The sequence below is a fragment of the Castor canadensis genome, chromosome 15 (assembly GCF_047511655.1).
Source record: "Castor canadensis chromosome 15, mCasCan1.hap1v2, whole genome shotgun sequence".
Lineage (NCBI taxonomy): Eukaryota > Metazoa > Chordata > Mammalia > Rodentia > Castoridae > Castor > Castor canadensis.
This window is the reverse complement of record NC_133400.1, coordinates 1,236,949-1,260,684: the sequence shown is the minus strand read 5'-3', so window position 1 is coordinate 1,260,684 and position 23,736 is coordinate 1,236,949. Positions and strand designations below refer to the sequence as shown.

At 58.6% G+C, this 23,736-nt stretch overlaps 1 protein-coding gene across 1 annotated transcript in view; it reads left to right on the top strand.

The window, feature by feature from the left end:
* Positions 1-23,736, top strand: part of Zfpm1 (zinc finger protein, FOG family member 1) — a 61,479-nt gene that overhangs the window by 22,123 nt on the left and 15,620 nt on the right. Inside the window, exons 2-4 of the mRNA XM_020164041.2 lie at positions 1,100-1,231; positions 4,059-4,196; positions 20,732-20,865. Coding sequence (XP_020019630.2) covers positions 1,100-1,231; positions 4,059-4,196; positions 20,732-20,865 — 404 coding nt within the window. The remainder of the gene's footprint in view (positions 1-1,099; positions 1,232-4,058; positions 4,197-20,731; positions 20,866-23,736) is intronic.

The following is a 23,736-nucleotide window of genomic DNA, read 5'->3' as shown; positions in this document are numbered from 1 at the left end:
TCAGATCCCCAGAGCTCACCAGTCCTTCACCTGATGCTACTCACTTCCCACCAGGGGATGTCAACCTTCTGGAGGTGGCCAGGTCAGTACCCTGGTACTCTCTGCCCCTATCCCACCTGGACAGCCCCACTTCTCCCCAGCCACCTCCGACACATGGCCTCAGACTTCACCTCCATCCCCAGTTTTCTCATCTCATTTGATTCATTTTCTCCAGTAATGGGGGAGGGCTATGCTCGACCTATGACCCCTCCCAGTCAGGAAGCATTGGCCCAGCCAACAGGACAGCTGTTCCCTGGAGCTTCAGGCTGGTCAGGCAGCAGCAGAGGATGACCTGTGGTCTAGGACCAGATCAGGCTGAGACGGGGGAGGGGAGGGGTAGCCACACAGGCTGGGGCCCAATTCTCTGTTCCTGAAGATGACTCCTCTGGCTGACCATATAGCCCAAGTCATCCCTGACCTGTGCTCAGAGCACTCTGGAGGTCACCATGGGGCCATGTGGATTTGTGCTAGTCTGCTGTCAACCTTGTGAGGGCTCCTGCCTCCCCCACCACCCAGTCTTAAGGGAGGGGGGTAGAGAGATTCCCAGGCCCCTTTGCTACAGACGTCTGTGTGGTCATTGCACCTGTCAGTCACTGAGTGAGATGGGTCATGAACTTAGTGTGGGTACAGAGCAGGGGATAGGGCCCTGAGGCTTCCTGCCGGAAGAGCCAGGCAGACAGTGTAGGGCTGGTAGGCTGGGAGGGCCTACAGCATCTATATAAGCCCCAGGTCCCAGCCCGTGTTGTCCCTGTGGCTTCTACTGGTGCTATGCCAGTGGGAGGGAGACCCAGGTAGGAGCTGGGAAACTTGTCCTGGTGAGAGCAGAGTACATAAGCCAGTGGGGGTGGGAGGGTAAGGAGGGTAAGGGGCCATGACCCCAAGTCTTAGGAACTGTTGCAGGGGTCCAGGACAGGGTTCACAACAGGTCTGGGGGACCCACACGGAGCCCAGCCTCTAGCCCACTGTAGCTGGGCTCCAGGGCTGAGCCTGTGCCAGGGACAGAAGGCCAGGATAGCCTTACCTGAAGCTCCTCACAAGTCCCCTTGGCTCTCGTCTGCAGGTTCCCTCGGAGACATGGAGGCTGGAGAGGAAGCCCAGGTCACGGACACCAGCCCCCCCATGGAGCAAGTGGCCACAGCGCCAGAGCCCAAGGCTGTAGGGGATCCTGAACCCCTAAGTCCTTCCAGAGCAGGTGAGTGCAGAGCCCACCTCGGTGGCCACGCCCATGCAATGGATGTCTGTAGCCAAGCACACTGGGCAGGGCAGAATAGCCTGGTGTCCTGCAGCTGTACCTGTCCCCTAAGGACCTGGAGGGAACCTGGTGGCCAAGGGAGGACACACCTTCAGCAAGTGGTCTTGAAGGTCCAGCTCTGTGGTGAGGTGGGGGCTGAGGCCCGGATGGGGAGATCTAACCGTGATCAGGCTCTGGACTTCAGGAACTACTGAGTGACCTCAGGAAAGACATGTCCCCTCCCAGCTTGTGTTTCCCTCAGGTTGGGGAAGTTCCAGAGCTGTGGCTCATTGAGCTCCCAGCAGCCTCAGCACACAGGGTACTCTGTACATGGCAGTGCCTCCTGTTACCACACCACATCCATTCTACTAAAGAAGGAATGAGGCCAGAGAGGTTACCTGACTTCCCTTGGTCTCACACAGCCCACATTCACCCAAGCAGGAATCAGACCCAGGTCTGATTCGGCTTCACCTCCCCAGTCCTCCTGCCTGCTCTTCACCTACCCCAGGGTACTGCCAAGAATAGGCCTTGGTAGAAGACCTTCCCCAACTCCTGGAAGCAAACCTGGGTCCCTGATGTCTGCTCAGGCCAGGTCGTAGGGAAACCGATGAGGCCCCAGACACCCCAGAGACTCCAGGACGAGGGTCCTCTCTGAGGTGAGGTACAAGGGAGGCCAGTACCTCGCCTAGGTTTCAGAGGACGACAGAGTCCAGGAGTGATGGTTGTGGGCTCTGCCTGGCTGTGCATCCGTGCCCTGCCACCACCTCCACATGTAGCCCTGGCCAGGGATGGTACACTCACCATGTACCCACACCCTCTGCACAGAGTGAATTACCCCACACAGCGTCTGACAGGCACTCCATTTGGGAGGGTGGTAAGTGGGTGACATGACCCAGAGTGAAGGAGACAAGGGCAGTGACCTTAAGCAGAAATCTCAGGGCTTTGGAGCCACCTGTGCTGCAACACAGGGATGGATGCACCAGCAAGCACAAGGCCCTGTGGGGGACAGAGGGTGGACAGTGGAGAGGACAGAGGGCAGAGAAGATGGAGGGCAGACAGCAGAGAGGATGGAGGGCAGGGGAGAAAGAGGAGAGGTCAGAGGATGAACAGCATAAAGGATGGAGCATGGACAGGGGAGAGGACAGAGAGTGGATAGCAGAGAGGGTGGAGGGTGGAGAGAATGGAAGATGGAGTGGACAGTGAAGAGGGTGGAGGGTGGACAGGGGAGAGGATGGAGGACAGACAGTGGAAAGGACAGAAGGTGGATAACTGAGAGGACAGGGTAGACAGAGGAAAGGGTGGAGGGTAGACCACAGAGAGGACAGAGGGCAGACAGCAGAGAGGATGGAGGGCAGAAAGGACAAAGGGCAGGTAGTGGAGAGAACAGAGGGCAAACTAGGGGAGAGGACAGACAACGAGAGGACAGAGAGGTGGACATTGGAGAAGACAGAGGGTGGACAGCAGAGAGATTTGCAGGGGACTAGACAGGGAGGCAAAGATCTCAGACAGGCCCTGGTCCCTGAGCGGTGCTTTACACTGTGGGCCCCCCAACCCCAGCACATCACAGTCTGAGTGTCAGGGTTCCTACTGGGACAGCCACAGGCCAGGAGTACACCTGCCTCATCCCCCAGACCCATGCTCTCGGCCTACTGGCCCTGTCCTTTCCCCAGAAGCAGCCCTTGGGGACTAGATCCAGCAGGAATGGATCCAGGGCCATGACTCTTGTCACCCCCTCTCCCCAGACGGCAGGCAGCAGGGTCCTGAGCCAGCCCCAGCAGGCCTAGCTGCTCATTATTGTTCTTTGCCGTCCCTGGCACGCGTAGCCCAGGGTGCAGTGGGAGTTCCTAACCCTAGGCAGGCTGTGCTCCCAGCCCTCTCTGAGCCTCGGTTTCCGCACCCGTGAACTGGTGGCCACGAGGAGCCCAGGACTCGACCTTATCACCTTCTTCATCATTATTACTATTAGGTGCTGCGCTAATGGAGGGGTGGCCGGGCTGCCAAAGGGCAAGTGACTGGTTGCTGGTGGACTTTGAGCTGGTGGCTTCCCGGGAGCCTGGCCCTTTATCTGATTTGGGAGCTGGGGCTGCACAGGGGGCGGGTGGGGCCCGGGAAGGAGCTGGAAAAAACAGCCAGGCTGCACCTGGCACCAGCCACGGTGATAACAGAGAGATGGGCGCGATAAGGCGGCGCGGGAGCGTATCTGGCTCAGGCGGGTCCGGCACAGCTCCCTCGCAGTGGCTGGAGCTCAGATGCCAGCCACTTTGATTTATAGCCAAAAATAATAGGACTTTTATACGGCACGATTGATTTATTTGATGTTAATCACGGCCCTTATCTCGGGTATTAATAATCTTCTGGGCATGTGACGTCACCAGGGGGCTTTATGGGAGCGCATCGATCGGGGGCCACAGTGGTTATCAGTCCCACTGGGAAGGCAAATATGCCCTTTGGGCTGGAATTGGGTGCGGGGCCTGGTGGAGGGGCCCAGCTGCCACAGAAAGCAGTGAGCCACAGACGGCGTGTGCCGCCGACCAGGGCACCTGGTGGGTGCCCTGCTCTGGCTGTTGAGAGCAGCTGGAGTCACTGTCAGTGCCACTGTGATTAACCAGGGGGCTGAGGGGTTCACAAGGCCAGGAGGAAAATCGGGTCTTCCCCCGCGCCCCTCTGGTCAGAGCAAGCCAGGAGGGTAGAGACTTTGGGCCCTGCTCTCTCACCCTGTCCTCAGTTTCCCTCCCAGCCACAGGGAGGGTCACTCAGCAAGGATGTGACAGTGTTTTCCTCTCTGCAGAGATGAATCCACTCCCTCAACCAGCGCCCCCCACATCCCCAGGAGGCTCCAAGGAGATGGCGGGGCCAGATCTGGAGAAGAAGCCCAAGGAAGAGGAGGAAGAGGAGGCAGCTGCAGCCAGCCCCTGGAGTGGGCCAGGTAACGAGGCAGGCAGCTTGGGTGCCACAGCACCATGTACCCAGGACAGCCAAGTTCTAGCTTTCTGGGCCACCCAGAGTGCTGGGGTCCCTGGAGACCCTCAGGGCCCAGACCTCTGCAGCTGGAGGCTATCCATGTGGCTGGAGACTATCACCAGTGTAGAGGGCCTGGGCTTGGGCTGGATCCCAGACAGAGGATTCTTGAGAGCCAGGGTCCAATCTGGCTGGGAACGTGGAGTACATGGTGATGGCAAGAACCATGTCCCTGGAGAAGGATCGAGAGGGCTTATCTGGTGCCACCTGGCCCAAGGGTTTTCCAGCAGTGGGGGTCGGGATTTGGATTCCAAGCTGGGCAGCGCCCTGAGTAGGGCTCAGGCCTTTGCAGGCAGGAGAGGACTCACTATTGGGTGCCCACGGTCCCATCCAAGGTGGGAGTCAACACCACTGTGCTGGTCAGGCCTGGGCCTGGGAGCATCTGAGGGAAGCTTGTGCACTGGTCACGTCACCCTGCTCTAAGACTCCCTGTGGCCACCCCGCCCTGGACTGTGTCCGATTCCATTCACCTGTGAACAGAGGCCAGGCTGTCTACAGGTGGTTCCTCCATTCCTACTTGTTAGATGGCACACGCAGCCCAGGAGTGCGAGCTGGTGTTTTGGGGTGGTTTCAGGCTCTTATCCAGGGCCGTTGTGCCTGGCACATGTGTTCACACAGGTATTTACTGAGCTCCTGCTGTGTACGAGGCAGTCAGCTTCATACTGTGACACAGGTTCTATCCCAGCGTGGCTCCTGTCTGTGGAGGAGGTGCTTGGTCTCCTGCTGGAGGGTCTGGGAAGGCTCCATGGAGGCATGAAACAACTGTTCCTCCTCTGGGGGCCCTGGGAACCAAGATGGAAAGGGGTAGAGATGGTCTCCTGACCCACCATGTGGACATTTTTGGCAGGAACCCAAGACATCAGGAGAGGTGCTGAGGAGGACAGTGGCAGGTGTGCCTGGAGTCGCTGTGTCTCAGCCTGCTCCCACAAGTGAGAGGGCAGCCTGAGGCCAGAGAGGGAAGACTGGCCTGGGTGGCCACAGCCAGGATGACAACCCAACACCATTGAAAACCAAGTCCACTCACTACATCTCCCACCCAGATGGGTTGTGGGGCCACCTGGAAGTAGGGTGTCCTGGTAAGGCAGTGCTTGTGGCCAGTGGTTCTAGGGGAAGGGCTCTGCTTTGCTGCCCCAAGCATAGCAGATACTGCAGGCATCCCCCACCCCCACCCAGTGATAAGCAAGGTAGGGCCCCAGGTGACCTGGTAGAAACACGCGGTGAGGACCATCTCCTGCATGTGGGTCCTTGTCTCAGTCAGGGCTGGGGTCCTCAGGCTTTGCAGCCTAGGCAGGCATGACTGCAGGACAATACTGTGGGCCAGGGGCCCTGCATTTAGACTGCCAGCTTCCAACCAGCCCTGAACTGACTCAGGCTCCCCAGCAGGAGGGTGTGATGAGAAGGGTCAGCTCAGTACTGGGACCTCGTAAGCCCTGCCCCCCACCTCACGGTGGACACTGTCTGCTGGGGGGTAACAGGGACTACTGTGTGCCAGAAAGACCCTGATGAGCCAGTGGGCAGCAGGGGGCACTGATGGTCCTCACGCCAGCCTCATGAGACCAGCATGATGCTGACCCCCCCTCACTGTGTGGAGGAGTAGCCAAAGGGCAAGGGAAGGACATAAGAAGGTCCCTGACTGGGAGCCACCTCTGGCTCCAGAGCCCAGGCAGCCAGTTCTTAAACATCAGCATCATCATTATCCCATGGTCCATCTGTGTTCGTATCACCACCCTGACGTTTCAGACAGAGACGGCCCATGGGGCTTTGAGCCTGACCTTGGTGAAGGCAGGGCCCCCAGTGGCTGCGGCCGTGGTTTGGGGTTGGGGTGTGCCCTCGGAGCTTCCTGCGCTATTTGCATCCTTGGGGGTCAGGAGGCACCCTATCGGCTCCCGCAGATAGGAATTTCTGTGCAGTGGGAAGCGATGGACTGATAAGTGGCTGCTGGCCAACCGCCGCAGTAGCCACCACCTATCAGGCCCCGCACAGACTGCACTTATCTCTTGGTGGGGAAGCTGGGGAGGCCCAGTGACCGCTTATCTCCTGGGGGCCACCCAAGCTGGTGACGGGGCATCAGGTCTCTGTGGGGTCAGGGCCAGAGGGCAGTGCCTGACCTGGTGGCAGGGGCATGGCAAGAGACCAGCCATCTTCACTGTGCTGGTCCCGAGTGCTCTGTCCTTGGCCCTGTCCCAACCTGCTGCTTGTCTGTGAGCCCTCTGTCCTCCAACTCCCCCATTTGTCCCCAGATCTCTGGCCGGCAGCTCCTTTCACTCCACCCATCGCTGAATGTGGGGTAAATGCAAGTGCAGCCCCACCCTGCCTGGGAGGCTGCATCTACCTGTCCTCTGCTGGATTAGACCACAGGGGACCCTGCTGCATCTGGCTTTGGGGAAGGCACGGAGTCCTGAGCCTCCGTTTCCTATCTGTCTTATGTGAGGATGCGACTGATCACATCACAGAGCCTAGAGTCCAGGCCTCAGCTCTCAGGAGCTGTTCTGCCTGTCTGCTGGCTGGACCCAGACTCATGAGTGTCCTGGAACCACTTCCACTTATCAGGCCTATTTCTATGGAGGGGCCAGGAAATGGGTCATGCCAGCTAGTATAGAGACTGACCTCAGTGACAGTCCATGCTCCACAGTAGGTACAGGGAGGCGGCACCATCTCCGGGTGGGTGGTTCAGGCCCAGAGCATGTGGCCAGGAAGACCCCCTAGGAAGCCCCTCTCCTGTCTGGGACACCTAGGAGCCCTTGACACACACTGCAACACAAGGGAGGTCTTGGATATGCGATGGGTTTGTAAATGCCAGAGTGCTGCTGGGGGGGGAGGTGCTGTGATTTCCCACCATCTCCTGGCTCTGTTTTTGTCTCCAGGCCCCTCCTGCCACTGCCTGTTACCTGGTGGCCCCAGTGCCCCAAAGCAAGGTGGTTCTTGCTTTATTTTTATTGTGAAGAGCCCTGTGCTATCAACTGCTGTCAGCTCCATTCTCTAGTGTGTTCCTTCAAAGGGAAGCAGTTGAGCTGTTCTCAGAGGCCCTGGAGCTCAGCTCTGCTGTGTGACCTTGGGCAGAATTGCTGACCTCTATGGTTCTGTTTGCCCAGGGCAGCCTGGTGAGGGGGGGCAGGTTTGGGACTCCCCTGTAGTGCTGAGAGTGCCCTGTGTTCATGCTTCAGGCCCAAGCAACCTGCCATTGGTGGGGGAACGCTTTGCTGCCTTGATGGCAGCAGCCACCTTAGCCTCACAAGCAGAACCAGCTGGCTGCACATAGTCCAGGTCCCAGCTGTCAGTGACAGTATGGCCTCAGCATCCTCCTGTGGGCCAGGAGATCTGGAAAACCCAGGGAGGGAACTGGTCCTAGCCCGGGAGCACATATGGACATTCACTCATCACTACCCAAGGTCTCAGCCTGCTCTCAGCACCAGAACATATCCATCCATGTGTTATAAAGTGTGAGAAACTCAGGTTCTACAAAAGGAGTGACTCCTTCTAGGGCACAGTGGGTCCTACTGTCAGAAAGGCCATGGACGCCAGGGAGGAGGGGCCAGGTAGAACACAGTGCCATGCAAAGCCCAGAGGAGTGTGGGACCAGAGGCCCTGGGACCTAAGCAGTCAGCTGGCAACAGTGTTAGGGAAGAGAGGGGAGTAGAGTGAGAGGGGGCTTTGGTCCCAGGGCTCTGTGGACTCTGACCTGGCTCCAGCAGATGAGGGGAGCAGGGAGACTGTGATCAGGGATCCACCACTGATCCTTTGCCACCACATGGAGGGCAGAGTAGGGCCACCACCCCTGGCCTGGCAGGGCCACAGCCCCTCTGCAGTACCCAGAGCTCTGGAAAAGTGCACACTGGACTCCAGCACCCTCCCCCATCTTTTCCTGAATCCCCAGCCCAGATTCTAATCCCAAGGAAGAGGGATGCAGAAGGAAGAAACTCAGAGTTGTTATCTTTGAAATGACCTTGTTTGCTAGAGGGCTGGCTGTTTAAAATTCTGATATGCAAATGGCCAGAAACTACAGTCTACAATCCTACACACAGGCACTTGTTTGCTTGTTTGCTTGTTTGCTTGCTTGCTTGCTTGCTTGTCTGAGAGGGCACTGCCACAGCCTTGGCTTGGTGACAGGGTCTCAGGATTTAGGGATATGCCATAGTGCCTGGTGCCCCACGTGCCCTGCTTCCCCTCACCCCCACTTCAAGTCAGAAAAGGAGGTGGCCAGGCAGCCATACCAGCCTCCATCAGGATACAGTGTCCTGAGCCTGTCACCCCTGACCCCATCTGTCCTGATCCTTTGGCCTCCTGGCTGGGTCTTGAGCAAACAGATGAAGGAGACAGGGGCTGAAACAAATTGGGGGGCTGGCCAGTGGCTCCCATCAGCAGGAGCCATCCAGGACCAGCCTCAGAGGGAGATGACAGACTGCCAGCCTCCCTCTGCAAGTACATAGTACTGGGGAGAGCTGGGACTCGGAGTCCCAGAGAGCTGATCTCCCCTCAATCCTCCCACAGTGGGGTACACACCTGCTCAGAGGTGGGCTCAGCCTGTAGCCAGTCTCCTTCCTGCTTTCCCTGTCTATCTGTCTGGCAAGTGGGTGCAGGTACTCGGCAGGGAAGGTAAATGAGGCCTCTGCAGACACTGTCCACTGGGATGCACTCAGCTGCAGTGTGCAGGTTCCCCCAGCTCTAGGGTTTGAAATGGTGTAGAGCAGACAGTTCCCAGGTCAGGAAGGATGGGGTGACCAGGGGTGTGCTCATAGTCAGGTTCCACCCATGAGTATCTCACGCCTGGAGCTCATTCCTGCTAACCTCTGTTCAGAGAGGTCTCGGGAGGATGAAGGGTGAGGAAGGTCCAGAGAGCATCGTGCCATGCTGCTTGCCACCCTGGCAATGGCTTAGGGAGCCCCCCACCCCCACCCCAAGCCATCCCCAGATACAGCACAGTTCTCGGTTCCAGAATTCTCTGGAGACCAGGTAGAGCATGGTAGTGGGTCCACTACCAGGTAGCATTGTGGGAGAACCCCAAGTCCACTTCTCAGCGGAGGCTTAAAAGTCAGCTTGGAGAGAGTGGGGGTTCGGGCAGGGAGCTGGCATGTTCAGAGGCCTTGAGGTTTGAGTGACATGGCATGGCAGAGCCTCAGGCCCAGGGTGAACGTGGGGAGACAGGACAGGGCACGGACAGGTCACGGTTTGGGCTTAGTGCCATGGCTGTGAGGAAGGGCCTCGTTCTTTTTCGAGCTTGATAATTTTCATTTTCATTTGCTTTTTGTGATGCTGTGGATGGAACCCAGCGCCTTGCACATGCTAGGCAAGTGCTCAGTACCGAACTGCACCATGGCCCAAATTCTTGCCTGTCAGATGAATGTGCTGAAGGGTCTCGGAGGGTAGTGCTCTATTTAGCCAGCTGCCTGCAGAGACCAAATCAGAGTAAGAGCATCTCAGAGGCACAGGATAGAAGCAGCAACTGTTAGGGCAGAAGAGATGTCTTCTGTGCACCGTTTCTTGCTGGGGGCCCAAGCTCTGTCCCCCACCCAGGGTCCCAGAGGCCTACTGGAGGCTGAGAACCCTCTGCCGAGCATGCGCGAGGGTGTCAGGCTGGTTATCTGGGCTGTGCCCATCTGACTAATCTCACAGTTCCCGGTTTTCTATGCAAACCTCAAGGCTTGTTATCGGGCAGTGGGCGGCTGAGGCAGGATGGCCCATCCTGATGGACAGCTGGGGAGATGGGCCGATGGCTGGCCATACTCCCCTCCCTGCCGGCCAGCATGTGTGGGTGGGAAAAATCATTTCAGCTATTTTGCGTTATCACGGGGCCTGGTGTGACAGGCGATAGGCCTATTTGTCTTAGATTAGCAGGCGGGGGAGGGGGCACTGGCAGATGGCAGGGGTCAGCCTGGGGTCAGTTTAAGAGACCAGCCCAGGGGTCAGCTACAGAGTCCAGCCTCTCAGCTGGCTCAGGAGCCACTTCTGTGCATCCCAGAGGGTCCTCAGAGGACCCCAGTAGGTCCTCAGGTCTCCACCCACTCCAAGTCTCCCTTCAGTCGTGTCCCTCTGAAACCCCAGAGGCCTGATACCCGGCCTGCTTTTCCCCCTTAGCATTGAGCTGGTGGACGAGGGGCCTGGTGCTCATCGAGTACTGATAGGACTGTCTGCCCCAGGGTGTGTGGCGGGTCTCCAGCCCCAGAGTGGGAGGTCAGTCAGCGTGTTCTGTCTGAGTCTGTCCAGTCTGGACCCCGTGCTCTGGTGAGGGACCCAGAGACTGAAGGGCTTATGCGGCTGAGACAGAGGTGATGGATTTGGGACAGTGTCACAGCAGAGTTTGCTGAGCCAATATTACAGAGAAGACCTGAGTGAGAGAGGGCAAGCAGTGGCCTCCAGGAACCACACACCAGGTGAGGGACAGCAGAGGTCAAGGCCTGAGCCGTGTGTGCCTGGCTGATCTGAGGGCAGGGGTGGGGTAAGGGCTCAGAGCACAAGGATTCCCTCATGTAGGGCCTGTGGTGGCAGACAGGTGGTTGCCTTGGAAACGGAGTCCAGGTTTTAGCTGACAGACAAACACCTCATCTGCCTGCCACCCCTGGTCCTGGAGGTGGTGGCCATCCACACGTACATCAGCCCTGGTCACAAGGATACCACCTCCTCGACTGGTTCTGACTTTGACTCCACTCTGAATGATGCACACAGGCCTTGGGTTCTAGAAACTACGGGAGAGGGACAGCTCACAAGCAAGACTCCCCAGCCATCCATCAAACTGCCCTCCATAACAGCTCTCTCCCATCACTCACTCAATCCCTCCTAACTATGTGCAGCCCCATTACAGCTACTAAAGAAACATGAGCAGAACAGACCGGACACTGCCTCTACAGCAGCAGCCAGAGTGGAGGGGCCATCACCAAGAGTCCAGAAACATGGGGTGGTTGGTCAGTGGCCGTGTGAGATTTCTGAGGGCTCCATGGGCTGAACATGAACCTGTGGACACCCTGGTGAGGGGCAGGGTCTCATTGGCTTCCATGACGACCGAGGGGTCCAGCACAGGCACAGGGAGGCCCAGAGAAGACTGTGACTGGGACACATGTGCGCTGGTGCTATGGTGCCCCATTTATAGATGTGGAAACTGAGGTAGGCAAGCAAGGTGGTGTGAGCCCATAGGCCCGCCTCCTGGGAGCACCCACCATCCAAGTCCAGCTGAGGGGCTTTCAGTGGGCACCACACAGGCAGAGGGTGAGTGGACAGTGGGACACCCAGCGGGGAGTGTGCAGGAGCCGAGCGGGGGCCCCCACCCTGGGCGCCTGCCACGCGTGGCCCTCAGACCTCTCCCCCTTCCGGGAGCTGCTATCTGCGGCCAGGGCAGCCTATCTCGGCCAGGGTGCTAATCAAGCCCGCTTCCTCTGCCGCCCTCCCACCCGGCTTCCTGCCTAGCCAGTGGCCCCCACGGCTGGCCCAGACATCAGCAGGGAGGTCCCTGGCCTGGAGTGCCTCAACTGCTGTCTTCCAGAAATTTCCCTGCTGTCCCCTCTTGGGCCTGGCTATGTGGCCAGAATGTGCCACCTCACCCCTCCAAGCCTGTGGTCACTACCAATGGTGGCAGATGTATCAGGAGGATCTGAGGCACCAGGCTGGCTCTGGCTGGGCAGTGGCATATGGGCAGGCAGCTGCTGAGACAGCTGCTGTCCCTGGTGCTGCAACCATGTTACTGACACAGTCATTGTTGCTGCCCCACGGCCTGTCACAGCAGTGCCCCTGGTTGTTGTCCAGCCACAGTGTTGACCAGTATTTCTAGTGTTGTCACTGCCACTGGCAGATTACTGCCGCTAGGTCCATCCCCCTGGCTCAAGACCCAAGCTGGCTTCTGGCTGTCCCATCTCTCACTGGAGTCCTGGATTTGCTGTGTCCCATCCTAGGATCTGGTCCCTTGTCTGTGGGATGGGGACAGGACAGTTCAGGCTAATGGGGGTAGGACAGCAGGAGTGCATGTACCACATGGTTCTCCCCAAGTCTAGGGTCAGTGCAGATCCTGGCTGCCCAGGGCTATGTTGGGGCCCAGGACACCTGGGCCTTCTCTCCTGGCCAGTGGGCACAATGGTCTCTCCCTGCAGTGGCACAGCCTTGGCTAGGGAGAGGCCAGGGGATCTGTCAGGCTGTTCCCTCTCCTGATCTATCTCCTTCACCACCCCCTGCCCTGGGAAGGAAACTGAGGCACCACTGCTCAGTTGTGGGCAGCACTGCCCTCAGGACAGTGGCATTTGAATGAGGTCAGCTCAACCCCAGGGAGTAGGCCCCTCTGTCAATGAGTGAACTGAGACACGAGAGCTGCTGTGATCTGCCCAGCCTCAGACTCACTCTGACCCAGGATGGGGAACAAGGTGCAGGACCTGATGCCTCTCCCCGGCCCCTGCTATTCCCTCTGAGAAGTCCCTGCCCTACCACACAGCCACACGATCCTTATTTATTTATTTATTACTCCTCCGTCTCTGTGCATAACTTTTGATTTCCTTGCTGCGTTTTTCCCATTACGGCGGCCGTGGACATTGCCGATAAGATCGGTCCCCAGAGATGGGACAAAGGGGCTGCCGTCGGCTTGAGGGCTGGTCATATCCTGCACGAAAGGGCCGAGCGGGGCCTGAGATGAGGCGAGATGCTATCGTGGGCCTTATTGTGTCTCGAGGGGAGGGGGGCTACCCACCCCAGCCAGCCCCCAGCTGGGCCTTCCTGGTCCCTGGAGTCACCACAGGGTCTCAGGCTCATCCCTCGATCCCCCGAGTCTCAATGTCCCTACTGACTTGTGCTGCGGGTTGCAGTGGAACCTGCTGACCCTGTGCAGCTTCACATGGCCCTGTGGCTTCAGGCCTGGGCTACCTGAGTGGGGACTCGCCATTCAGGAAAGTCACCTCCACGTGCCAGAGGAGCACCATCGTGGCAAAGGCAGCAGACCTTTTTTCTGTTTTATAAAATGTCTATGAAAAGCAGACAAATGGTTCTGAAAACAAGCAAATTCTACAGGGACTATGAGGCCTCTCTGCACCGGTGGGAGCTGCTGCCCTGCCCACCCCTGCCTTTGATAGGTTCAGCCAAAATCCTCATCCCCCACCCCTGTACCTCAGGTCCTACTGAGTCTCAAGAACAGGTGCAACTGCTTAGGCAGATGCAAGGAGGCAAGTGGGCAGAAATCTGCACTCCTGAGACAGGCACTGGTGGAATGGGCTGTGGGCTCTCGGGCACAGTACTCTTGCAGAGGCCAGTGGGGAAGCTCCGGGGCTCCTGAGCAGAGGCTGAGCAGGACAGAGTTGGGTCTGGGACAGGAAAGGGCCTCCTGCCCTTTTGCCCACACTCCATCACCCTTCCCTGATTCCATCCCAGATTACTGAGGAAGGACAGACTTGAACTCAATCACTTGTCCTATCATGTGGCCAGATTCTCTGTGCCCCTCAGTTTCCTCTGTGATTGAGTTGATTGAGGCCATGAAAACAGGTGTCCACTGCTCCATGAACCCAAAGGGGGCTCTTCTGAGGCATTTGCTGAGTCCCTGAAACAACCCTGCATCCCGCCTCACAGGGTGCTGGGTTTACCCCAGGTAGAGGCCCACTTAGAGTTTGAGGAGCCCAGTAGCCCTCCTGAGGCCTCAGCCTCCTGCTTGCAAAGGCCTCCTTTGTGGGTGGACCAATGGGGTCATGTGCAGAGGGTAGGTGTTGCTTGGGAGCTGCCTCTCCAGGAGGCTTCGCAGCCCCTCACAGCTGTGGTGCCTAGGTGCCAGCTGCTGCTATTGCCATTGCCTACCTCAGTGCTCACTGCTGCACCCCGGCCGGGCAGCATGGGTGTCACCCCAGCCAGGAACAGTGGTGGAGGGCCCCCCTTTTCCCCTTGGGACCACTGGCCACTGCCCAGGTTCTCACTGGCCCTCATGCCCACCCTTCTGCCCACTGAGAGCAGACATGGCCACAGAAGGCAAGTGGACAGAGACATAGCTGCCCTGGCAGCCACAGAGAGCAAGATGGGCTGACCAGGGGAAGGAAGGGCCCTCTGTAGGCCCCGGGCACCCAGGCCAGTAGGAGGGATAGTGTGGGAAAGGTCTCACACCCAGCTCCCAGCCCGCCAGACAGGCCAAGGCAGGGCTGGGATAGCCAGGGACCCCCACCCCAGGTCCCAGGCCTCAGGTACTTCACAGGTGGGAAGGTGGAGGCCAGAATCCTAGCAGTTAGGACTCAGAGTCCTAGCATTTGAGGCTATAGCTTTCAGGTTTCTTGGGACCACAGGGAGATGCTGAGGGAACAGAAAATGGGCCCTTGCCTAAGGCTGGCACTCATGCCCCTAGGGAGCCTGCGTAAGGATTCAGGCCCCACTGGCCACCCCAGGCTTCCTCTTGCTTGTCCAGCTGCTTCAGCTGTGCCCTGGGGGACAGAGATATTGTCTGAGACCACACCCCACTCTCAGGGGCTCAGAGCCCCTCATAGTCTATGCCTCCTCTCCCTGCCCCTGTCCTCTACCACCAGCCTGGCGGTCTGAGTTGGGGAGCCAACCCCACCCTGCCCAGCTCACTCTTCCCAGGAGGACCCAGCTCTGCCATGAGCCGGGGCCAGGGTTCAGCCGATAAAGACGGCTGTTGCTTCACGTCAGAAAATCAATACTCACTCACAGTGTCCCAGCAATCAGGGAGGGGACCACAGGCACCAGCCACTGGGCAGAACTGTGGCACCCGAGGTCAGCCCCCTGTACTCCCCCACCCCACCCTACGCCTTTGTGGATGGTCAGCTTGAGGCTGGCCACCAGGGTGGTACTGGGCCTGAGGAGGAGGCTGGAGCCCACAGGGCAGCTCTACCTCTTTACATCCCCCCAGCTGGGGAGGAGTCTAGACCTGGGTGCCTTTCTGCAGCCAGGGACCAGCTGCATCTTCTCCCAGGTGCAGTGACCTCCTGCCCCAGGACAGGTGCTGTCTGGACCGTCCCCAGGGCCTGGCAGCTCCCTGGTCCCCTGAGGTGTGACTCACTGGGGACAGTGAAATGGAAGGAGGCATTGTCCCCACCACAGGTGTGAGGGTTAGACAGAGGCCAGAAGCAGGACCCCAAGGCTCCCCCAGCCTGTGACAGGCACCACGCCTGGTACCTGTTGGTTTCAGTGCTTCCCATTCCCACCTCTGCCCCACCGCTGTCAGCTTACAGGACCGTCACCCACTGCATTAGGCCCCAGATTGTGCAGCAGTGAGCAGAGTTCAGCAGGGGTTGAAAGGAGCCAGGGCTGGCCACACATGGTGGGCAGAGAATTGTGTAAGAGCAGCAGGCGAGGCTAGACCCATGGGCTCCCTCCAGTCCCAGCCACCGTAAGAGAAGGCCCCGTGTGACCCACAGGAAGGAAGGTTCTGGGCTAGAAACCCTTGTTCAGGGAAGGCTTGGGGCTCTGCACTGGCTGGGCTGGCTGTGCAGGCCCTCCTGCAACCGGACCCCAGAGACCCACAGGGCCGCACTGGGCAGTGAGCAGCAGACCCTGGGGACCGAGTGCAGGTTGGGGACAAAGTGGAGTCCATTTTTCCACTGAGCAGGTGAGCTGTTCACATCATGCCTTCAGCACCAGCTCTTGATAACATGAAATAAAAGCGCCTGGAGGTGGCTTAGCTGTGTGGCTGGCCCAGCATAGGCAGGGGCCAGGCAGGCCCTGTCCAAGCACAGGGCCACTTTCATAGTGGTGTGGCCCCAGGCCGTGTGGGCCACCACTCCCAGGCTCTGGTCCTCCTGTGGGGATCCAGACCCTTTGATCCCCAGTCCTCTCTCCATAGCTCTGCCTCCAAGCCGGAGCTCAAGTGCATGTCCAGTGTGTCCATGGTTCCTCTCGCTCCATGTCTTACCTGGGGGCGCACCTGTCTCCCCCAACCAATGCATTTCAGGTTAGTCCTTCCATCTTGGCTGTGCCGACAGACGTGGGTCTGGGACTGAGAGAGGGCTGGGTTCCTGCTGGGCTTTAGGATCATGGTCAGCTCCTCAGCTCCAAGACTCATCTGTGAATAGTGGGAGGGCTTGTGAAGGCCCATAGCACCCAGCTGCCCGATGTGTGGATTTGCTGTGAGTGAGCCCTCCTGGCCTGCGTGGGGTCATGGATTCGTGGTCAGAGGGACCTGGGCCAGACGTTCTTATGCTATTTGCTAGCCATATGACCTCAGTAACCTCGGCCTCTCTAAGATCGCTTTTGATCAGAGCACAAGTGGCCCCAACGGCTTCCCCCGATGCTGCTAGCAGCCCCGTCCCTCTAACACTGTCCTTGGGTCCATAGTTCACACCTGGGGGTCCTGCGGCTTGAGATAGGCAGACCCGTCCAAGTGCCATGGCCACAGCTACAGAACCAGGGCTAGAATCAATCATTTTATATGCAAGTCTGGCATTCATGTGTGGCTTGGTCCAAGGAACACCTGTTCCACTGATCTCTCCCCTCTCCCCAGCCTGCTATGTGACCTTGGGGGATTTGCTTCCTCTCTCTGGGCCTTGGTTTTCATTTTTCTGTTGGAGGTGGTGGAAGCAGATGTTCTCAGGGTCCACAGTGTGCCTGCCAGCCTGCCCACTCTGTGCCCACCCCGAATCTTCTAGAACTCCTTCAGCCTGGGGCTGTCCTCCCCTCCCCCCAGCTTTTTTTCTTTCCTTTTCTGTGACTTTTATCAAAGGCAAACAGCCCGATCCCTGAGATAGGGCCGCTCCCCAGCTGGCCTGTGGGAGCCGAAGGGCAGGGCCGGGCGGGAGTGATGGGCCGATTAGATAAGTGGGTGCTGGTGGTGACCTGGGTGGACACCCACATGCTGGCTGCAGAGCCCACTGCGCAGGGTCGGGGCTTCGGGGTGGACTTGGTGCTCAAGAGGCCCTGCCATCAGCACACAGGCCCTGGCCTTTTTACGGAGGTGCTGATTGGCAGGTAAGGGAGCCCCAGCTCATTCAATCCCCCAGCACACCACAGCCTCCCCAAGGCAAAGCTGTGAGACAGTCCCTGGGGCCACTGCTCGGGTGGGGAAACTGAGGCCTGGGGAGGTTGCAATGGCTGAGTCCTGTGAGCTCGCCACCAGGCAGCCTGGCTGGATTCTCCATCAGAAAGAGCTCGGTCTTAGCAGAGTGCCTGTACCCTGCTGTGTGGCCTTAAGTAACTTGCTTGAGTTCTCTGGGCCTGCTTCACAGGCATGTTGGCAAACCCACATAGAGAAGAAAACAATGCCAGTGCTGGGAGCCCAGGAGCCCCAGGGTACAGGACACCACCTCCTTCCACAGATGTGTAAATTGAGGCTCACAGCATGTACACAGCCACTAGGGCAGAGGCCGAGGCTTGACTTGTCCTTTTAGACCCACTCTGACTCTCAGGCCCCTGCTCTGGCCAGATCCACTGCCACCCCACAGCTAGGTTCTGTCCCAGAACCTAGTCCTTGTCCCAGTGCTGGGCCTGGTACCTGTCAGGGGTCCATCCAGGTAGCATGGGGACACCGAGGCCAGAGCTGGAAGAGTCAGCCATTCCCCAGCTGAGGGAGCAGCTGGCTGGGGCCTGGCCTTCCACCATGGGCACTTCCCTTGCCTGTGGGGGCTTCTGGCGACTGCCTTGCTCCCTAAAGCTCCCAGAACAGGGGCTGTGCCCCTATCCCTGTCCCAGCTGCACTGTGAGGATTCATGACAGTGGTCACTAAGCCACAAGGCCAAAGACCAGGTCATGATAGCCTGGCCTGCCCACGTTGCCAGCATGGCTTGGCAACTCCCCAGCCTCCTGGGACTGGCCACCTCCTCATCACTGCTGTCTGGGTCCCCTGCTTCTCAAGCTGTCTTCCTGTCTGTGCCACACCACTACCTACCCAGCATGGGGTTCGCTGTCCTCCCCTCCGGCCCTCACTCACTCTCAGCCTGGAGCAGGGCCCTGGCCAGGCACCTGTGCAGGGAGTTAGCAGCCTCGCACAACCCCGCTTGGCTGGTACAGTTTTACTTCCTCTGGGGGGAGGCCTCTGCTGGGTGCTAACTCAGCCTTAATACCTGACTGACCCTGTTTCAGCCACACGAGGGGTTGGGGCAGGAACGGGGAGCCAGAAGGAGGCTATCTGAGCAGATGGATGTCGCCACGGCTGCTGTGGACAGTTGCATAGGTCGTGCCCTATACTAGGCACTGGGGTGAGCTGGGGTTGAAATCAGCTGTGCTCCCCTTCCCACTCCAAGCCTTGCTGTGGCCCTATGTCCACCCTCAGGAGGCATCCTCAGAAAGGGTCAGCGAGATCCTGGACCAGGGAGGTGGGTTGTCATGGTGACCATTGTATCGGCCCCACCTCTCACAGGGCTCCATCAGCACCAAACCCTGAGTGGTGGGTACTGCCCTCCCCCGGGGGTACTGTCACCTTTATCAGGAGCCAGCCTGCTCTCTGGCAGTGAATGATACACAGGGGATGGGCGGCCGCCATGGAAAATGCCAGCCATGCTCTTATCTGGGAGCTGGGCCCATGGCCGTGAGCTCTGATTAGGGTGGGGGCCGTTTGCCTGTGGGTGGACAAGTGGGTGGGGGCTGGCTCTGCCTCTTTCCCCACAAGGGCTGGGGGCAGCTGGAGCCTAGTGCTTCCTGAGAAAGACATCAGCACCCCTGGGGGCAGCAGGAGTGGTATGACAGGAACTGCCCATGCCCCCTCAGGGTGACCTAGGCCCACTGTGCCATCTGTGGGGACTCAGCCATCGAGGGTTCCTCCTCATCAGGGAAAGGTGGGCACCAGCCTTGATGAAAGTATTGTCTCCTCATGGGTCCTGAGGGCCTTGTGCCCAACTAGGCCTGCCCCGTGAGTAGACCCTGAATGCAAAGCACAGGGAGATGGCCACTTAGCTCTCTGTATTTCTTGGGGTGCAACGGGGGGTGGGGTGCACAGGACCCTAGCAGAACAGAGGTGCCTGTGCAGTTTAGAGCCTCCAGTGCCCAGCACTCTGGGGAGGACCCAGCTGCATGGCTGGGTGAGTGGGCAGCCAGTGCCCTGGGGAGGTATCCTCTCACTCCACACCCACCCTGAGGGCCAGCTGCATGGGGACCAGAGACACAGACACACCCAGAACACCCAGACAGGTCAGCAACTGTCCTGGTGACAGGTGGCAGTGGCTCTGGAACCAGTATCCAGGTTTATATCCTGGCAGCTGCGGTTCTCTGGGGACTCAGTTTCCTCTTCTGGACAAGGGAGAAGCTTTATCAGAATAGGTGTCTTTTTCCCCTTAGGACCACACAGCGCTGTTCATTCCCATCCTTGTCCCTAATGATGTCCACCCTGTGGACATCCTCTGCCAGGAAGGGGAGGAAGGTGGCCTTTGGGAGGGCCCTGGGTCCCCATGTCTTAGGTACACTAATAGAGGACAGGCCGGGGTCACTGAAGAGGCTACTTTCTTACCCCTCAGCCCCAGCTCTTCTCCTCTTGGGCCAATCAAGGGGTGCAGGGCCTTGTCAGCCTCCAGTGCTGGTCCACTGCCATCTTATCTGCCCTGGGGAAGACAAAGGCCCAGTTAAAAGTCTCTGCGGGGCCTCCTGGCGTATTTACACCTTATCTCTGCCATTAGGCGGGCAGTTATCTGATAATCGCGCCCATTAAGGCCACAGCCTGCCCGATGGGGCTCCAGGAAGTGGGGCCGCCGCAGCACTCCAGCCAGGGGACCAGGCCAGGCCATGTGAGGCCTCCGTGGGCCAGCAGCCCTAGCGGCAGGCAAGGCATGAGGTGGCACTGCCCTCCTGAGCGGAAGGTGTGCAGCCTAGGAGGCACCACCCCCTGAGGGAGTGGCCATCATCATCCCTGTTGTCCAATGAGGCTGAGGCTCAGGGAGGGCAGGAGGCAGCCAGGTGTGTGGCTAACACCACTAATTAGCACAACCTGAGGGCTCGAAACAGCAAACAGCCCATCGTGGTCTGTGGCCAGAAGCCCTACACAGTTGTCTGCAGGTCAAGTTGATGCTTGCAGCTCAGCCCTGCCTCCAGCTCCTCATATGTGGCCGCATGGCTCCAGTGTCCACTGGGTCTTCTCTGCCTTCTCTGTCCCCTTTTCTTACAGACACTGGATTCAGGGCCCCCTGCTAATTCAGGCTGACCTCACCTCGAGATCCTTCATTAAAAAAAAAAAAAAGATCATTCAGTCACATCTGCTGAAACCTTTCTCTGCACGTGCATGGATGTAGGTGGACAGACCATGTGGGGCCACCACTCAGCCACTGCACAAGGTTCCACAGATGTCACACAGTGGGGCCAGGTTCTGCAGACCCTGTTCAAGCCTGCAGTGTAGCTAACCAGGGGCCCCCAGCCACCTGCCCACCCTGAGCTACAGATCCCTCGCTGTGGTCTCTGCAGGACATGGGGCCCTAAAAAGTCCTCCCATGCCCCCTCCCCATTACTATAATAGAAGCCCACACACCATCTTCCCTCTCAGCCCCTCGGCAGGCCTGCTGAGGTTCTACCCAGTGGGAGGTGACTGGGGTTGCCACGGCCAAACCTCACCCTAGTCCTGTCTCTCCACAGAGGACCTTGAGCTGGAGCTCCAGGATGGGCAGACGTGTGTTCGGGCCCGACTCAGCCTGGCCGAGGGCCTGTCCTGGGGCCCGTTTCCCGGGAGCATCCAGACCAGAGCCTCATCCCCCAGGAAGGCAGAAGCGGTAAGGACCAGCCTAGGGCAGTGTGCAGCCCCTGAACTAGGCTGGCTGATACCCCAACCCAGGGGCTCTGGCCCCTTTGGGAGGAGTCTGTCAGGAGACAGGAATTGCAGTGTTGGGTCCCAGAGGGTGGGAAGCTCCCCTGGAAGTGGGGGTTAACCTTAACCTCCAGTGGGAGCTGGGCAGAAAGGGGGAAGAGGCTCAAGAATCAGGGTTCGGAGCTGCCATGATGTCCTTGTGTCGCAGTGACAAGGAGGCCCAAGTGGGGCAGGTGCTGCAAGGCACTTGGGGGCTTCAGTGAGGGAAAGAACGCCATCCCCCTTCTGCCCAGGAGAACCTTGTGATGCAAGGACGGGTGGTGTGGTGCAGTGGTCAGCGTGGCAGCACATACTGGTCAGCCCTCTTCATCGCAGCACCCTCACCTGGGCAGAGCCTCCCCATGGCAGCCCCCTTCCTGCTGGACACCATCTCACAGTGTGTCTGTCCTGGATTTACTTCTGGGCTCCTCTGTCTATGGCAGAGGGTTACAAGGGTTCCATTTTAAGTTGAAAAGGGCCTGCAAGTGTGAGCTGAGCTGCAGTGTGGATAGGATGTGATGACAGAAATTCACAGGGCTTGTACACAAGCCTCTGGGAGATACCTCCAAGCCCCATGGTGTTGGCCTGAGGGGGCCGAGTGGCACCCCGGTCTGCTCTTAAGCCAGGACCAAGTGTCTCAATGTGCAAGTGTTCCCAGGGCCTGGACTCTCATGGTCTCCTGAGGTGACTGGCATTCAAGCATGGCTTGGCCCCTGGTGTGCACTGGCTGGCCAGTGCCATATGGTGCCAGGTCTCTTGTCTAAGGCAGCCTTCCTGGCACTCCCTGCAGGTGAGGACAGGGCTGTGTGGGCTGGACTTCTCCAGTGCCCAGAGGCCAGAATTCTGCCCTGGCAGCTTTACCCAGCTCTGACCCGGCAGTTGGAGCCCCTGTTCCTTAGCTTCAGAAATGAGTTCCAGGACCTCAGCCTGAAGCAGCATCTGTGGGGAAGCAACAGCAGCTGCAGCTCCTGTGGCCCTGCACTGGCAGTCCCCCTCCACCTCACTACATGTGGGCCAAAGTCTCTGATGTTGAAAAGACCTCCCAGGTTCAAATGTGTAGCCCCATGGAGGCCCCTGGGTCATCCACACAGCCTTTTATTTTGTCCCAGGCCACTCAGTGAGACAGCAAGGGCTGACTCTGGACACAGGGTGTCCACTTTCATGTCTATGTTGCTTGTTGCCCAGGGTGCAGGTCTTTAGGCTGCTTACTTACTATGAGTCCTAGGCAGGTCCCTGCCCACTCTGAGCCTCCATTTTCCTCAGCTGTGGGGACCTTGGACAGGACACAAGGAGCCCCGAAGTTTCCTTTAGGCTGGAGTCTGCAGAACCTCCCACCTCTCCGAGGGAGAGGGAGGCAGAGCTGCCAGCTTTCTGTGAGCGGGCAGAAGCGGGCACCCCCACCTGTCAGGTGGCTGGGTGGGTTCAATGAGATGAGCCACTAGTGGCTGTTGACCTCGGGCATGCCCAGTGGATGCTGTGGCCAGCTGAAGAGGGGGCCCCAGGCAGGGATGTTAGGACAGCAGAAGCCTGCGTGATGGATCCCACTCCATGTGGGTCAGAAGCCTCGAGTTCAAGTGGCTCTGCAGGGAGTGAGATCTGCATCACTGGAGACTTCTGGGAGAGGTGTGGGGTTGAAGGAAGAATCGCAGGCAGAAGCTCTGTAGCTTCCATCTTAAAGTGTCATGAAAATCCATATGAGTGACGGAGGCAAAGGCAGGCATGGCCCAGAGCCAATGGAGATCTCATCCTGTCCTGTGCCTCTCTCTTCTGCTCCCCCATGGCGCGTATGTTGCAGACACTCCCCTCATCTCCCCCATCCCCAGGAGGTGGGTACCACTGTCCCCACTTTACAGATGACAGAACTGAGGCTCTGAGAAGGTGAGTTACTTGCGAGTCACTAGCATCAGAGCCAGGGAGAGCTGGAGCCCATGTGTGCCTTCACACAGGGCTGAGGGGCTGGCACCTCCGTGAGCCACCCCTCCCTCCAGGGTTTGCCTTCCTGCAGACTGGGACTCAGGTCAACCTGGGGAGGTGGCACAGGGTAGAAACCCTCCCCAGGCACAAGATGAGGCCAGGGGAGTGTGGGGGTCAGAAGAGCCTTTGGGCTCCAGCAGCCTCCCGCCCTCCTCCCCCCATCTCTGCAGAATTCAATCCTTGATTAACCCTTATCTCCCCAGCGAGCCACTATCTCTGCCTTGGCGCCAGGCGTCCAGACACCGCTCAGATGATTGATTTCTGAAAGATACGTGTGCTTTTCCGATACTTCGTTTATTGTCTAAATATTTTTGCTAACATCCAGCGGCCCCTTATCAAGCTCGGCTGATGGGTCCCCATTCTCTCCCCCTTGCTGCCTGAGGAAGACATTGCCTCCTGCCCCATGGTCCTATCAGCCAGGCAATTCCTCTTCTCCCCTCAGAGAAGGAGGAGGGAGCTGATGTGGACTTGGTAACCCTTCCTCGTGGTCTCCTTGGGCTGGGGCTGCTCACAGTGGGGGCAAGTTGGGGAGGAGGACTTCTCCCACGGTCCCTCACACACCAGCTATCGGGCCAAGCGCCCAAGAAGGAAACCAAGTCGCAAGGCCCTGAGCGGAGAGTTGATAGTCTTGATCTGGAACTGAGTTGCCAACCCTTCCCTGATCCAGCAGTGGTTTCCACCACTGCAAAACCAGGAGTTGGAGACTAGGTTCCTTAGGGGTCCAGCCAGCTCCAGACTTGGCCAGGCACAGAAGAAACACATGATGGGTGGATGGGTGGATGGGTGGATGGATGAGTGGATGGATGGATGGGTGGACGGATGG